The sequence below is a fragment of the Somniosus microcephalus genome, chromosome 3, assembly GCF_052327205.1.
Source record: "Somniosus microcephalus isolate GS21.2 chromosome 3, FLI_Smic_1.0, whole genome shotgun sequence".
In the NCBI taxonomy this organism is placed as follows: Eukaryota; Metazoa; Chordata; class Chondrichthyes; order Squaliformes; family Somniosidae; genus Somniosus; species Somniosus microcephalus.
Genome location: NC_140989.1, coordinates 161,340,044 through 161,355,890, shown reverse-complemented (window position 1 = coordinate 161,355,890; position 15,847 = coordinate 161,340,044). Strand labels below are relative to the sequence as shown.

The following is a 15,847-nucleotide window of genomic DNA, read 5'->3' as shown; positions in this document are numbered from 1 at the left end:
TGGTTAGGCCTCAGCTGGAGTATCCTGTCCAATTCTGGGCACCACGGGAGGATGTCAAGGCCTTGGAGAGGGTGCAGACGAGATTTACTAGAATGGTACTAGGGATGAAGGAATTCAGTAATGTGGAGAGACTGGAGAAGCTGGGATTGTTCTCCTTAAAGAGAAGGTTAAGGGGAGATTTAATAGAGGTGTTCAAAATTATGAGGAGTTTTGATAGAGTAGATAGGGAGGAACTATTTCCACTGGCAAGAGGGTTGCTAACCAGAGGACATACATTTAAGGTACTTGGCAAAAGAACCAGAGGCGACATGAGGAAAATAAAACTTACGCAGCGAGTTGTTGTGATCTGGAATGCACTGCCTGAAAGGGTGGTGGAAGCAGTTTCAATAGTGACTTTCAGAAGGGAATTGGATATATATTTGAAAAGAGAATTTTTGCAGGGCTGTGGGGGGAAAAGCGGGGCAGTGGGACTAATTGGATAGCTCTTTCAAAGAGCTGGCACAGGCATGATGGCCTCTCTATGCTGTATGATTCTATGATTCCTTAGAATGATCTTGATGGGCTTTTCCCAACTACTGCTTCACTTTTCATGTCCTAAGTCCCCATGTTATCAGGGAAGGGGTTAATCACCTGCATTCCCTTATGGGGGAGTGGGGGAAAATGGTGCGTCTGGGCTAGATGGAATATGAAGTGGCAGAGCTTGGGGTGGATCACCCTCTAATGAATAGCACATGACCGGTTGAGACAGGAACATAGTAATGATGACACAAAGACTAAGGATGAAAGAAGTAGGTCTTTAATTAGAGACCCAGTTTTCCGCTGTACACCAAAAGAACCAGCTTTCCATATTATTACTTGTAGACACGTGAGGCTGCTTCTGTATAGAAAAATGCACCGCAGTTTGACCATTATCTGAACATGCCACTATTAGCCAATGACAGTAGTTAAAAGGAGTGACGCTGGTCAAGAGGCCTTCCTTATCTCAAAGAGATTAAATCACCTGATTCATACTGGGATTGCTTCAAACGTGAGTCACACCAGCTGGACAGAGCAAGAGATGCAGTTTACAGGAGGATTTATATTTATATATTATGTACACATCCATGTCCCAAAAAAAACAAGAAAGGGGAGTATTCATTCCATGGACATTTTGAAAAGAAAATACAAGCAGCACATGGGTTAAATCGATTAGCAGGTGTAATAAATGCAAAGGAAAATATTGAAACAAAATAGCTTTAACAAACTGTACACAAATAATCTGTTCAATTTTAGTTTACATCCAATAATTGTCTCATGAACATCACCAGAAATGTTACTTACACCTCACTTCTATCCTGCTCGCAAAGTCCCTTCCAGATTTACATCATTTGCATTCAGACATTCAAAGGGTTAGTTTTAAAAGCTCAAGTTATATATGGCCATGCCTAAAGCAAACACTGTAAAAAAAATAATGACCATTTAAAAGCTATTTAATTATTATATTACACATTTCTCTTTGAATCTTGGGACAGGTGGCACGGATTGGCCGTTTCGTACCCTACTTGATGCAGGTTGGCTTTATTTCACCTGAGACGTTTAGAAGGACAGTGTACAGACCAGCCAATGGCGTGTTGGGAGAGCACAAGTAGGAGCTATGGCCGGCTCCCCCATCTCCGTGAGAAAGTCCTTCTGCGGATGATTCCATTCTTCATCGGGTTCCAACGGGTCATATTGGAGGGGGGCCATTGGTGTATCTCAGCATGGGGTGGAAGGATCGGGCAAAATTGTTGGACATGGTACAACTGTAGTCTTCCTCGGTCATTGGCACCAGACAGGCCAGAGCAATCAACAGCAGCAACAGAAGCTGGAGGGGTAATGCCGCTCTGATCACCCGCAGGAAGAAGGAAGGACTCTTCTGGACTCCTTGCTCCTCAGAACGGGAAGAACCTTTTCGGCTTCCTGTGTGGGACCTGTATACAGAATACATAAAAAGTTACAGCTGAGACAAAAATCAGTTTGGAACAGAAGCCTCTTTAGAGATTTTCAATTGTCATTTTGTGTTTGTTGAACTACTAACCTTAAAAGTAGGAACCTGGCATGCTTCGCTGTCAGTAACTTGCTGAGAAATGAAACTCCATCTAGCTTTCACTCAACATTTCTGCAGTCGACCTCTACACCAGGCATGGGGTGTCCAAGCTTTGTGGGCCTCCTTAATATGGAGCTTCAGGGCCCATATGTAAAGTTTAAGCCCATGTCCCCATTGATTCGCATTGATCTCAAGCTGCTGATACAGGTCTGTGGGGGGGGGGGGGGGGAAATTGGGTGGCGCCCATAATTTTAGCGCCCGAAAAAATTAGCACCCCTCTGCTGTAAATTCAGTAGTAGCGCCCCAAGCAGGAGGTGTGGTGCTGCTGGAAAGCGCTCCATCTCCTGCTTGGGGCACTACTACTGAATTTCGCGGTGCTGCAGCACCACGCACAGCGGTACATAGCGCCTCATCATTGCAGGCCTCCTCCCCTGATTAAAGGGGATGGGCCTAGTGCTGCACACACTGGGTCCTGCTGGATCACCGGGGAGCGGGGTGCCATGGAAACAGCCCGGCACTCAAGAGGAGTGCCAGGCTGACCAATTGCGGCCGGCTCCCTGAAGAAAAAAGTGAAAGGGGGCAGGTGCTGGCAGTCGGCCAAAATAAAAATGGCCGCCCGACACCTGCCCTTTAGGTAGCGCCGCCGCCGCTGCAAAAATGCCCCCTGATCCTGTCGGACATATCGTCCGGCGATAGGTCAGGGGATGCAAGGGAAGATTGCGGCCGGGGCGCTGCGCACGGCGATAATGTCATCACCGGCAGCGCAGCAGTGCGGGGCGCTACCAACTACTGCCTCCACTAACCTCTCGCTGAATTTCACGGGAGGCATTAGAGGAATCTCGCCCGGGCACTAGGGTATTTGCGCCCGGGGGCGCTAACGAGAGGCGCAAACCAACCCAATTTTTCCCCGTTAGTGTTTAGAGTTATCCAACAATGAGACAGTGTGCCTTAAAAAAGGCTCTTTCCAAATTGCCAGGCCAAACCTCGGGTGGCCAACCCTCCAGGGTCATCCTGGAGTCTCCAGTAATTGAGGATTCATTTCCAGGACACTGCTGTGAGCAACACCGGGGAGAAAAATCACTGGGGCATTAAAATAACATTGTGTTTTGTTCATTTTCTGTGAACAACTTCATTTATTAGTTACAAAAATATTGGAGATGGGTGGAAAAAAGACTTGCACTAACAGTCAAGATTAATCCAATTAGGTAACAAAGAGTCTGTTCGCTTTCCAATTGGCTGTGGGAAGGCAGTGCTCCTGCAGGATGGACCAATGCTGGGAGCGGGATGGCTCGAGGTGAGAGGTCATGTGATGAAACCTCCAGAAAATCACGCAGCCAGAGTTGGCAACCCCAGACAAACCACTAAATGAGAAATGGATGAGCAACCAGGCCTCAGCTGCCCTGGCTTCAAGGACCTTGTGGGCAGGGCTCAGGTGGCCCTGGGGATTGGATGCCCCCTAGCTTGACCTGCGATTTTCTGGAAATCCCCACTGATGCTCCCTCTTGATTGGTGGTAGTGGCTGTGGACAGCAGTCGCCTCTCCCCACATCGCTGGAGTGGAACCAGGACCGGTTCAACACAACATGGCTTCCTGGGCCATCAGAGTAGTGAGCCTCTAGAATACATTCTGGCTGGTGCAATGGGTGCTGGCTCTCTGTACACCTTCAAGAGGGAGCTGGACCAGTTCCTGACTGAGGCAGAGATCGCATCATATAGAACGCAAGTGTCTTTATAGACAACACTTGGTCCATGTGATCTCCTGGACTGGTTTTGATCGCCTGAGGGGATCGGAGAGGAATTTTCCAGAGTATTTTTTTTCCTTCTTGGCCCCCTGATTTTTGCCTCTCACAGGAGAGTACTGGCTGGGGGAGGAGGGGGGCGGGGGCAGCGGCTGGTGGAGGAGGGGGGCGGGGGTTGGGGGGGAGGAGGGGGGCGGGGGCAGCGGCTGGTGGAGGAGGGGGGCGGGGGTTGGGGGAGGAGTGGGGTGGGGGTTGGGGGAGGAGTGGGGTGGGGGTTGGGGGAGGAGTGGGGCGGGGGTTGGGGGACGAGGGGGCGGGGGTTGGAGGAGGAGGGAGGCGGGGGTTGGGGAGGAGGGGGTGGGGGTTGGGGGAGGAGGGGGCGGGGGTTGGGGGAGGAGCAGGGCGGGGGTTGGGGAGGAGTAGGGCGGGGGAGAAGGGCGGGCGTTGGGGGAGGAGGGGGGCGGTGGTTGGGGGAGGAGGGGGGCGGTGGTTGGGGGAGGAGGGGGCGGGGGTTGGGGAAGCGGGGGCAGGGGTTGGGGAGGCGGGGGCGGGGGAGAAGGGCGGTCGTTGGAGGAGGGAGGCGGGGGTTGGGGAGGAGGGGGGCGGGGGTTGGGGAGGAGGGGGGCGGGGGGTGGGGGAGAAGGGCGGGCGTTGGGGGAGGAAGGGGCGGGGTTTGGGGAGGAGGGGGGCGGGGGAAAAGGGCGGGCGTTGGGGGAGGAGGGAGGCGGGGGTTGGGGAGGAGGGGGGGCGGGGGTTGGGGGAGGAGGGGGGCGGGGGTTGGGGGAGGAGGGGGGCGGGGGTTGGGGGAGGAGTGGGGCGGGGGTTGGGGGAGGAGGGGGGCGGGGGTTGGGGGAGGAGGGGGGCGGGGGTTGGGGGAGGAGGGGGTTGGGGGAGGAGGGGGCGGGGGTTGGGGGAGGAGGGGGCGGGGGTTGGGGGAGGAGGGGGGTGGGGGAGGAGGGGGCGGGGGTTGGGGGAGGAGGGGGGCGGGGGAGAAGGGCGGGCGTTGGGGGAGGAGGGAGGCGGGGGTTGGGGAGGAGGGGGGTGGGGGTTGGGGGGGGAGTGGGGTGGGGGTTGGGGGAGGAGTGGGGTGGGGGTTGGGGGAGGAGTGGGGCGGCGGTTGGGGAGGAGGGGGCGGCGGTTGGGGAGGAGGGGGGCGGGGTTTGGGTGAGGAACGAGGCGGGGGTTGGGGAGGAGGGGGCGTGGTTGGGGGGAGGAGGGGGGTGGGGGAGAAGGGCGGGCGTTGGGGGAGGAGGGGGCGGGGGTTGGGGGAGGAGGGAGGTGGGGGTTGGGGTAGGAGGGTGCGGGGGTTGGGGGAGGAGCGGGGCGGGGGAGAAGGGCGGGCGTTGGGGGAGGAGGGAGGCGGGGGTTGGGGGAGGAGGGCGGCGGGGGTTGGGGGAGGAGCGGGGCGGGGGAGAAGGGCGGGCGTTGGGGGAGGCGGGGGTTGGGGAGGAGGGTGCGGGGTAGAAGGGCGGGCATTGGGGGAGGAGGGAGGCGGGGGTTGGGGAGGAGAGGAAGTGTTATCAGGATGCTCTGGCCATCATAATGTGGGGCAGGCTTTATGAACTAGTGGGCCTTTTGCTACCTGTCAATTTTGTATGTACCTCTAACTACAACACTAGACACGGTAATGAGGAGTAACTGACAGCCATCGCAGAGAGATATCCCTCCGCAATCATAGGGTAATTCAAACCAGGCTCCCCTAGCCCGTTAGCCAACTAACGACACCACGTAGCACTGTTTAAATAAATAAGTCTCGGAATCACACATTGTGCCTGATAGATCTCACCATCCCTCTGGTGACTGCAACATTAGCCAACTCCCACAACTCCCTCTGCAGCACCTACAATGACCTGTTCTGCAGCTTTAGCAGTTTACACCCTTTGAGCTGCCCTCTCCTGGTTCATGACACTGCCAGATGATTTAGATTGAAATTCAATTTAACTCCTTCCAGTCAAATTCCTTAATCCAAATTAAAATAATTCTGCAGACGTGTGCAATAGGGTGGAACAAAACAAATTCCTCAGCCATTCAATGTGGGGGTGTTCATGCTATTTACCCAAGAAACAGTAAACCAAATTGCGGCCTCTTCCCTCTAAGATAAGTAGTGCCCCATTACTTCTCTGTATGCGAGTGTATGGATTTTCGTGTTTGCTCTCATTCTGTAGCATGTCCAATTGCATACAGTGAACTACTCGTGCTGTGGAGCTGATATTTTCGAAGGCATCTGGTTCAGACACAAGGTAAGGGTGCTTGCTTTAATGACCATATCACAGAGTTTGGGGAAACTTTTCATTCATTTACAAACGCACAATGCAATAATGTACACTGCCCTGAAACATACCGATGCTCCACCTGCGCTCATTGCAACAAAAATAAAATTCAGATCCTCAGACTCTTCCCCTTTCTAAATTTGTTCTCAGGACATCGGCATCACTGGCAAGGCCGCATTTACTGCCCCTCCTTCGTAGCCCTGAGGGCTCTACGAATCAAAGCCACAGTGTAGGACTGGAGTCACATGTATGCCAGACCGGGTAGGGGTGGCAGACTCCCTTCCCTGAAGGACATTAGTGAACCAGTTGGGCTTTATGGTCATTTTTCTATTGTCAGCCAAATTATCAGTTTATTGAATTCAATTTCACAACTGGCTATGGTGGGACATGAACTCACAACTTCTGAGCTCCTAGTCCAGTACCATAACCACCAGGCTATCATACCCATATAAACCCGATCCCCCCACCCTTTGAAAAAGTTAGCCAATCATTTAGTCACCAAGGCAGTGCATTAATTCTGTTCTCTTCTGCACTATCTTCTTCTTAGGCAGTTCCTCGGAACCGTGGATGACTTGCTTCCACATTACAAATGAGTTCTCAGGTGACTGATGAGTCCAATGCGGGACCTACAGTCTCTGTCACAGGTGGGGCAGATGGTGGTTGAAGGGGCGGGTGGGTGGGGTGCTTGAGTTGATGTGTGCTCCTTCCGCTGTTTGCGCTTGGCTTCCGCTTGCTCCCGGCGAAGAGACTCGAGGTGTTCGGCGCCTTCCCGGATGCTTCTCCTCCACTTTGTGTGGTCTTGGGCCAGGGAATCCCAGTTGTCGGTGGGGATGTTGCACTTTGTCAAGGAGGCTTTGAAGGTGTCCTTGAAGCATTTCCTCTGCCCACCTGGGGCTCTCTTGCCGTGCCGGAGCTCCGAGTAGAGTGCTTGTTTTGGGAGTCTCGTATCGGGCATGCGGACAATGTGGCCCGTCCATCGGAGCTGATCGAGCGTGGTCATAGCTTCGATGCTGGGGATGTTGGCCTGAGCGAGAACACTGATGTTGGTGCGCCTATCCTGCCAATGGATTTGCAGGATCTTGCGGAGGCAGCGTTGGTGGTACCTCTCCAGTGCTTTGAGGTGCCTGCTGTACATGGTCCATGTCTCTGAAGTATACAGGAGGGCGGGTATCACTACTGCTCTGTAGGCCATGAGCTTGGTGCTGGGTTTGAGGTCCTGGTCTTCAAACACTCTCTTCCTCAGGTGACCAAAGGCTGCACTGGCACACTGAAGGGGGAGTTGGACTTCGTCATCGATGTCTGCCCTTGTTGACAGTAGGCTCCCGAGGTATGGAAAGTGGTCTACGTTGTCCAAGGCCTCGTCATGGATTATGATAATTGGGGGGTGGGGGGGGGGGGCAGTATAGAACATGTTGGATCATCCACTACAGCCATTAGCAAGCGCCTCAGGAATAGTTTGAACATTATCAGAAGTTGTGTTTAAGCAGCTTTGTCCAAGACTGCTGGAACCTCTGCGTATACAGGGGACGCTAATACAAGCAGAGCTTCCCCATGGGACTACTGTCCAGAACACCATGGTTACCCTGCACGCTCCGTGCTTAGTGGCGAGAGTTCTTTATCAGCTACCAGGCCTCGGTACATTGTCTAATTCAAAGAATTTAATTCAGGTAAACATCTTGCTTTTCTCTTTTCCATCAGCGCTAAGGGAGTGTAGCGAAGATTCACCAGACTGATACCTGGGATGGCAGAAATGACGTATGAGGAGAGATTGAGTCGATTGGGCTTATATTCGCTGGAGTTTAGAAGAATGAGAGGGGATCTCATTGAAACTTATAAAATTCTAACAGGACTAGACAGATTAGATACAGGAAGGATGTTCCCGATGGCGGGTGAGACCAGAACCAGGGGTCGCTGTCTAAGGACAGAGATGAGGAGGAATTTCTTCACCCAGAGAGTGGTGAACCTGTGGAATTCTCTACCACAGAAGGCAGTTGAGGCCAATTCATTAAATATATTCAAGAAGGAGTTAGATATATTTCTTAAGGCTAAAGGGATCAAGGGATATGGGGAGAAAGCAGGGACAGGGTACTGAGTTTGGATGATCAGCCATGATCCAGTTAAATGGTGGAACAGGCTCGAGGGGCCGAATGGCCTACTCCTGCTCCTATCTTCTATGTTTCTATGTTAAAATTTAAATGTTTTTAACCAGGATCTGGTGACTCCTGTCTCAGCTATTTGGTAAAATGGTGAAATGGCCCATTCCAGTTCCCTGCAGGTGAACTCAAGTAACGGCTGAGAGTTTGGGCTCTTGCAAAGTGTTAGCAGCGACCGTTCCTGCCAGACTGCCAATTTCTTCTCCACCCTAGTGTGCACGATACGCATCAATGGAACCAGACAGAAACACACGCAACCTGAAGGAACGCTGAATGAGGCACGTACAACCGTTGGGATCACCACTCAGCGATGGAGAAAACATTTCAGTACTTCTTGACAGTTCTCCCTTCAGAACCCACCAGCTGCAGAGTTCGGTGGAATGCCTATCGTCAGAGATGAGTTTTCTCTGACAACATCTGTCTATAGTCCATTTCCAACATTTCTCCTTTCGATTCAGGACCTCCTTGTCACAGTCTCATTGTTTCTCCATCATCTTCCACGTGATTAAGAAAGAAAGACTTGCATTTATATAGCGCCTTTCATGACCTCAGGACGTCCCAAAGTGCTTCACAGCCAATTAAGTACTTTATGAAGTGTAGTCACTGTTGTACTGTAGGAAATGTGGTAGCCAATTTGCATACAGCACAATCCCAATAACAGCAGTGAGATAATGACCAGATAATATGTTTTTGGTGATGTTTGTTGAGGGATAAATATTGGTCAGGACACCTGGGAGATAAGAAAAGAAAGACTTGCATTTATATAGCACCTTTCATGACAACCGGACGTCCCAAAGCGCTTTACAGCCAATGATGTACTTTTTGAAGTCTAGTCACTGTTGTAATGTATGAAACGCGGCAACCAATTTGCACGCAGCAAGGTCCCACAAACAGCAATGTGATAATGACCAGGTATTACATAGGATATACAGCACAGAAACAGACCATTTGGCCCAACCAGTCCAAGCTGGCGTTTATGCTCCACTCGAGCCTCCTCCCGTCTTTCCTCATCTAAATCGATCAGCATAACCCTCAATTCCCTTCTCCCTCATATGCTTATCTAGCCTTCCCTTAAATGCATCTCATAGTCATAACGGCACAGAAGGAGGCCATTCGGTCCATCCCATCTATACTATTTGCTTCAACCACTCCCTGTGGTAGCGAGTTCCACATTCTCACCACTCTCTGGGTAAGGAAGTTTCTTCTGAATTCCCTATTTGATTCTTGGTTACTATCTTATATTGATGGCCTCTAGTTATGCTCTTTCCCACAAGTGGAAACTGTTATGTCCGTGTATCTTAATGTTGTGTCCTTCAATAATCAGACAACAGACTGTAGGGAACGATTCAACAGGTGTTTACTGAATGAGGGTTACTCTAGAACTAACTGTACAGATCACTACTCAGGGTTTATATACAGGTGTGGTCACTGCCGGTACTACAGTATACAGGAGCTGTAAAAAGTAGTTCTCTCCCTTAAGGTATATATATACATTACATACATCACAATTCCTCCCCTTTTAGATTAACAGTACCATAATACTCATTTAACAATTAACATTTTTAATATACAATGTTATATGAAAATAGTCCATTCATATATTCAGTCTCTGGGGAGGCTTCCTGATTCTTTCTGGATAACGCCTTTCCCGAGTGTCTCGCTCTTGGTGCGGAGACGATTCTAGCACCCTGTCGTCAGTTGATTCATCAGCTTCCAATGCTATTGTTTCTGAGGTAGATGCGACCTGTACGTCGGGTTCCTCACCAGGTACGTATGGCCGAGACATGGGGTTGACTCGTTCCTGTGACTCTAGGATCTGGTCAGCATGGCGTCTCACAATGTTCTCCCCAACATCCACTGTGTACATTAGTGGCCCCTGCTGTGTGCATATCGTTCCTGGTTGCCATTTCTCTGTTCGGTAGTCGCGGGCCAAGACTGGTTGCCCTACATTGAAGCTCCTTGTCGGCTTCTCATTGATGTGCTGGAATTGCTTACTCTCAACATCCCTTCGTACATTTGGTCTGAGCAAATCCAGACGAGATCTCAACCTTCGGTTAAAGAACATCATGGCCGGGGCCTGGTTGGTGACTGCATGTGTCGCATTTCTGTAGGCTAACAGGAAATTGTCCACCTTATGCTGCAGTGGAATGTCGTCATCGCACATGGCCTTTACTGCTTTTTTAAAGGTTTGTACGAACCTCTCAGCCAATCCATTTGTGGCTGGATGATACGGGGCGGATGTGTAATGCCTTACCCCATTCCTTTTCATAAATCTTCGAAACTCTTCGGACACAAACTGTGGTCCGTTATCAGAGCAAATCTGCTCTGGCAAGCCGTTCCTGGCAAAAATGGTCCGTAGGACTGCAATAGTTTTCTCCGTGGTGGTGGAGGACATTTTGAACACCTCAGGCCCTTTCGAGTGCACATCCACGGCTATTAAAAACATTGAGTCCATGAATGGACCAGCAAAATCAATATGCACCCGTTGCCATGGAGATGAGGGCCACGCCCATGGGTGTAGAGAGGCATGTGGTGGTGCATTTTGGACCTTCTGGCATCCTGAGCAGCTCTTTGTCAGGTCCTCCATTTGCTGATCGATCCCCGGCCACCACACATAAGCCCTAGCAAGGCTTTTCATTTTCACCCCTCCCAGATGACCTTCGTGAAGCTCATTGAGCACTCTCTCCCTTAACTTGGGTGGAATTACCACTCGGGATCCACACATCAAGGTCCCCTGGCATACTGACAGCTGTTCTCTTCTGGATGAGAATGCTGGCAACAGTGAGTCGCCATGTGCTGGCCATCCCTTCACCGTCAAATCATATACCCGAGACAGTGTCGGGTCATTTCGGGTCTCCTTCTCTATACCAGCGTTAGTTACTGGCAAGCATTCAATTATAGTCGAGTGAAATATTTCGACAGGATCCACTGCTGCTGCTTCCTCCGCAGTAGGCAGTGGCAGGCGTGATAGCCCATCAGCGTTTCCATGCTGTTTCGTGCCCTTATACTCGATTTCATATTGGTGCGCCCCTAGAAAAAGGAACCATCTTTGTAGCCATTGCGCAGTCATCACCAGAACGCCCTTCTTTGGATTAAAGATGGAGACAAGTGGTTGGTGGTCAGTCAGCAAGGTGAACTTCTGCCCGTGCAGATAGTGATTGAACTTTTTCACTCCCCACACTAGGCTGAGGGCCTCCCTGTCAATCTGGGCGTAGTTACGCTCGGCTTAGGTTAGTGACCGAGACGCTAAGGCTACTGGCCTCTCCGAGCCATCCGGGAATTTGTGCGACAGCACCGCTCCAATGCCATAGGGTGATGCATCACACGCCAACCAAATTGGTAGTGCTGGGTTGAAATGAGCCAACACCTCTTTTGATGTGATCAATGCTTTGCTCTTCTGGAAAGCTCGTTTACATTCGTCACTCCACTTCCATGGTACCCCCGTTTGCAGTAGGGTGTTCAGTGGGTGTAGTACGGTAGACAAATTCGGCAAGAACTTATGGTAGTAGTTCACCAGCCCGAGGAACGACCTCAGTTGTGACACATTTTCCGGTGCTGGAGCCTTGACTACTGCCTCAATCTTTTCAGGGGACTTATGTTACCCCTCTTTATCAATAACGTGGCCACAATATGAGATCTGCTTCTGGAAAAACTCGCATTTGTGGCGATTAGCTCGGAGCCCATATTCCTTCAATCTAGTGAGCACCTGCTCCAGGTGGGCGAGGTGATCACTGTCATTTACGCCCGTGACCAGGATGTCGTCCAAATAACACTGGGTCCCTGGAATCCCTTGCAGGACTTGTTCCATTGCCCTTTGCCAAATAGCCAGAGCTGATGCTACCCCGAACACCAGCCGGTTGTATTGGTAGAGACCTTTATGAGTGTTGATCGTGAGGTACTGTTTCGAGGCTTCTTCTACCTCCATTTGCAGGTACGCCTGGGCCAGATTAATCTTAGTGAAGCGTTTCCCTCCAGATAGCGATGCGAAAATAGCTTCAATCCGCGGAAGCGGATATTGTACAGTGTGAAGGACTGGGTTCACTGTCACCTTAAAGTCCCCACAGATGCGAACCTTCTTTGGTTCCCCAGGCGTATTACTCAACGACCTCTTCATTACAGGAATGATGGTTGTAGCCCACTCGCTCCAGTCCACTTTGGACAGTACTCCTGAACGTTCCAAACCTTCCAGCTCTGCTTCGATGGCTGGGCGGATCGCATAAGGTACCGGTCTGGCCTTAAAAAACTTTGGGCTTGCATTTTCCTCTATTTTGATCGTCGCTGTTATGCCTTTTAGTGTTCCGAGTCCCTGCTGGAACACTTCTTGTGCGTCAGTTAGCATTTTTGGCAGTCGTCCAGGTGTGACGTCGTCATCCTTTTTGGCATCTACAGTCAGTGCTTGTATGGAATGCCAATCTAGCTGTATCTTCCGGATCCATTCACGTCCTAGTAGTGGTGGTCCTCCATCTGGCAATACATATAGGTCCATTTTTGGTGTTTCCTTGCTGTTATATATAACGTTCACCCTTATTTTTCCTTTGGGGTAGACTTTTTGCCCCGTGTACGTCTTCAAGACAATCTTTGTATCTCTCAAGGGTATATGTGAGAATAGCCGCTTGTAGTCCCTTCGGTTTATGACTGTTAGGGCTGATCCTGTGTCCAATTCCATTTTCACTTGGACTCCTGCTATCTTGAGCGTGACCCAGATAGTTTGGTGATCCTCCGTTTTGATCACATTATGTAGTTTCAGACAACCCAGCTCCTTGCTTCCGTAGTCTGTATCACTCTTCTGTTCGTCTGAACTACTCTCCGTCACCTTATGTACCTTCTTGTACTTCTCCTGTGGAGATTTCTTGCTGCTGGTTTTCTTTCCCGACCTGCAGACTCTTGCTATGTGTCCTACTTTTCCACACTGTCTGCACTCTTTGTCCTTGAACCAGCAATCATTCTGGTACGTGTGTTGTTCTGCCGCAGCGATAGCACTTCATTGTTCCGTATGACATTTCATTTGTGCCATATTCTTGCGGTCTCCATTGTATCTCTGCAGCGCCCCGTGCTGCTGATGTGTGTGATACTGCAATGCTGAAAGCCTTGTCCAGCGTAAGATCCTTTTCTGATAGAAGCCGTTTCTGGGTTCCTTCACTTTGAAGCCCACACGCAAACTTGTCCCTTAAAGTATCTGCTAGTCCCGTTCCAAACTGGCAGTGTTTCGATAGCTTGCGCAGTTCCGTTAAATACTCAGCATTACTTTCATCTTTATGCTGGTTCCTTTTGTGAAACTTAAATCTTTCTGCTATCAGCAGCGGTGTGGGGTTTAAGTGGTCCTGTAGGATTGACACTATGTTTTCAAAATCCTTTTCTACTGGCTTCTCTGGGGTTACTAGGTTTCGTAGTAAGCCATACGTTTTTGCACCCATTGAATTCAACAATACCAGCGCTTTCTTGTCATCTGGCACTTCATTCGCCTTGCAGTATACTTCTATGCGTTCGACATATGTCGTCCAATCTTCGACTTCATTGTCGAACGCAGTGATACTGCCACTCTTCGGCATTTTTGGGTGCGGTTAGACTGGCTTAAAATGGCGTCTCCTGCGCTTTCGTTTCTTCCCCCGCTGCGTCTTAAAATGGCGTCTCCCGCGCTGCTGCCAACGCCGCTCTCGGCGGTCCTCGTGGCAAATGGCGACATCCTGTGGGTTTCGCGCGCTGCTCCTGCGCTGCTGCCAACGCCGCTCTCTGTGGTCCTCGTGGCAATGGCAGCGCCTCGCGTTTTCCTGCGCGCCTCTCTCCCCCGTTGATGCTGCTCGACCCTTGAACACCGGCTGCGCTCTGCTCTCTCTCGTCTCTCTCCCCCGTTGACGCCGCTTGGTCCTGAACACCGGCTGCGCCCTGTGCGCTCTGCCCTCTCTCTCTCCCCCGTCGACACTGCTCGGCCTTTTTCTGTGCCGCTAGGTCAGGCTCTAGCCCGCCGCTGTCCGGGAAGGGTCTGCGCAGTACCTGTTGCCAGCCCGTTTTGCTGGACCACCGTGACTGGAAAGCCAAGCCTGGCTCTCGACAGCCTCCCCTGCGATGCTCAAATCTCCGCTGGATGACTGGGCGGTTGCCCGTGGTCGACGCCCGTGCTTCTGGACTTGACCTTCTTCCACTGTTCTCCAGGAGCGAATCCCTGGGAGGTGATGCAGAGTTGCAGGTAGGTTCGAATCTGCCTCGTCGCCAATGTTATGTCCGTGTATCTTAATGTTGTGTCCTTCAATAATCAGACAACAGACTGCAGGGAATGATTCAACAGGTGTTTACTGAATGAGGGTTACTCTAGAACTAACTGTACAGATCACTACTCAGGGTTTATATACAGGTGTGGTCACTGCCGGTACTACAGTATACAGGAGCTGTAAAAAGTAGTTCTCTCCCTTAAGGTATATATACATTAAATACATTACAGAAACAATTATCAAAACCTTTCATAATTTTAAAGACCTCTATTAGGTCACCCATAGAAACATAGAAGATAGGAGCAGGAGTAGGCCATTCAGCCCCTCGAGCCTGCTCCGCCATTCGATGAGATCATGGCTGATCATCCAAACTCAGTACCCCGTACCTGCCTTCTCCCCATATCCCTTGATACCTTTAGCTCCAAGAAATATATCTAACTCCTTCTTGAATATATTTAAAGACTTGGCCTCAACCGCCTTCTGTGGTAGAGAATTCTACAGGTTCACCACTCTCTGGGTGAAGAAATTCTTCCTCATCTCTGTCCTAAATGGCTTACCCCTTATCCTTAGACTATGACCCCTGGTTCTGGACTCTCCGACCATCGGGAACATTCTACCTGCATCTAGTTTGTCCAGACCTGTCAGAATTTTATAAGTTTCGATGAGATCCCCTCTTATTCTTCTAAACTCCAGCGAGTATAAGCCCAATCGACCCAATCTCTCCTCATACGTCATTCCTGCCATCCCAGGGATCAGCCTTGTGAATCTTCGCTGAACTCCTTCCATGGCAAGAACATCCTTCCTCAGATAAGGCGACCAATACTGCACACAGTACTCAAGGTGTGGTCTCACCAAGGCCCTGTACAACTGCAGCAAGACATCCTTGCTCCTGTACTCAAACCCTTTCGCGATGAAGGCCAACATACCATTTGCCTTCTTAACCGCCTGCTGCACCTGCATGCTTACCTTCAGCGACTGGTGCACAAGGACACCCAGGTCTCGTTGCACTTCCCCTTCTCCCAATCTATTGCCATTCAAATAATAGCCTTCTTTATTCAAGCGAAGAGACCCAGCCTGTTCATCCTTTCCTGATAGGTATACCCTTGCATTTCTGGTATCACCTTATAAATCTTCTCTGCACCCTCTACAGTGCCTCTATATCCTTTTTATAATATGGCGACCAGAACTGCACGCAGTACTCCAAGTGTGGTCTGACCAAGGTTCGATACAAGTTTAGCATAACTTCACCACTTTTCAATTCTATCCCTCTAGAAATAAACCCTAGTGCTTGGTTTGCTTTTTTTTTTATAGCCTTGTTAACCTGGGTCAGTACTTTTAGTGATTTGTGTATTTTTACTCCGAGATCCTTTTGCTCTTCTACCCCACCCAGACTCGCAGCCTCCAAGTAATAAGTG

The 15,847-nt window shown here is 50.5% G+C and overlaps 1 protein-coding gene across 14 annotated transcripts in view; it reads right to left on the bottom strand.

The window, feature by feature from the left end:
- Positions 1-780: 780 nt before the first annotated feature.
- syne1b (spectrin repeat containing, nuclear envelope 1b) overlaps positions 781-15,847 on the bottom strand; it is an 834,787-nt gene continuing 819,720 nt past the window's right edge. For 12 of the 14 annotated variants that reach the window (XM_085981811.1, XM_085981805.1, XM_085981810.1 and 9 more), the window contains one exon: positions 781-1,949. In XM_085981811.1, the coding sequence (XP_085837937.1) occupies positions 1,706-1,949 (244 nt within the window). In that variant the 3' untranslated portion in view covers positions 781-1,705. The remainder of the gene's footprint in view (positions 1,950-15,847) is intronic. The other 2 variants (XM_085981815.1, XM_085981814.1) reach the window with 1 other exon arrangement.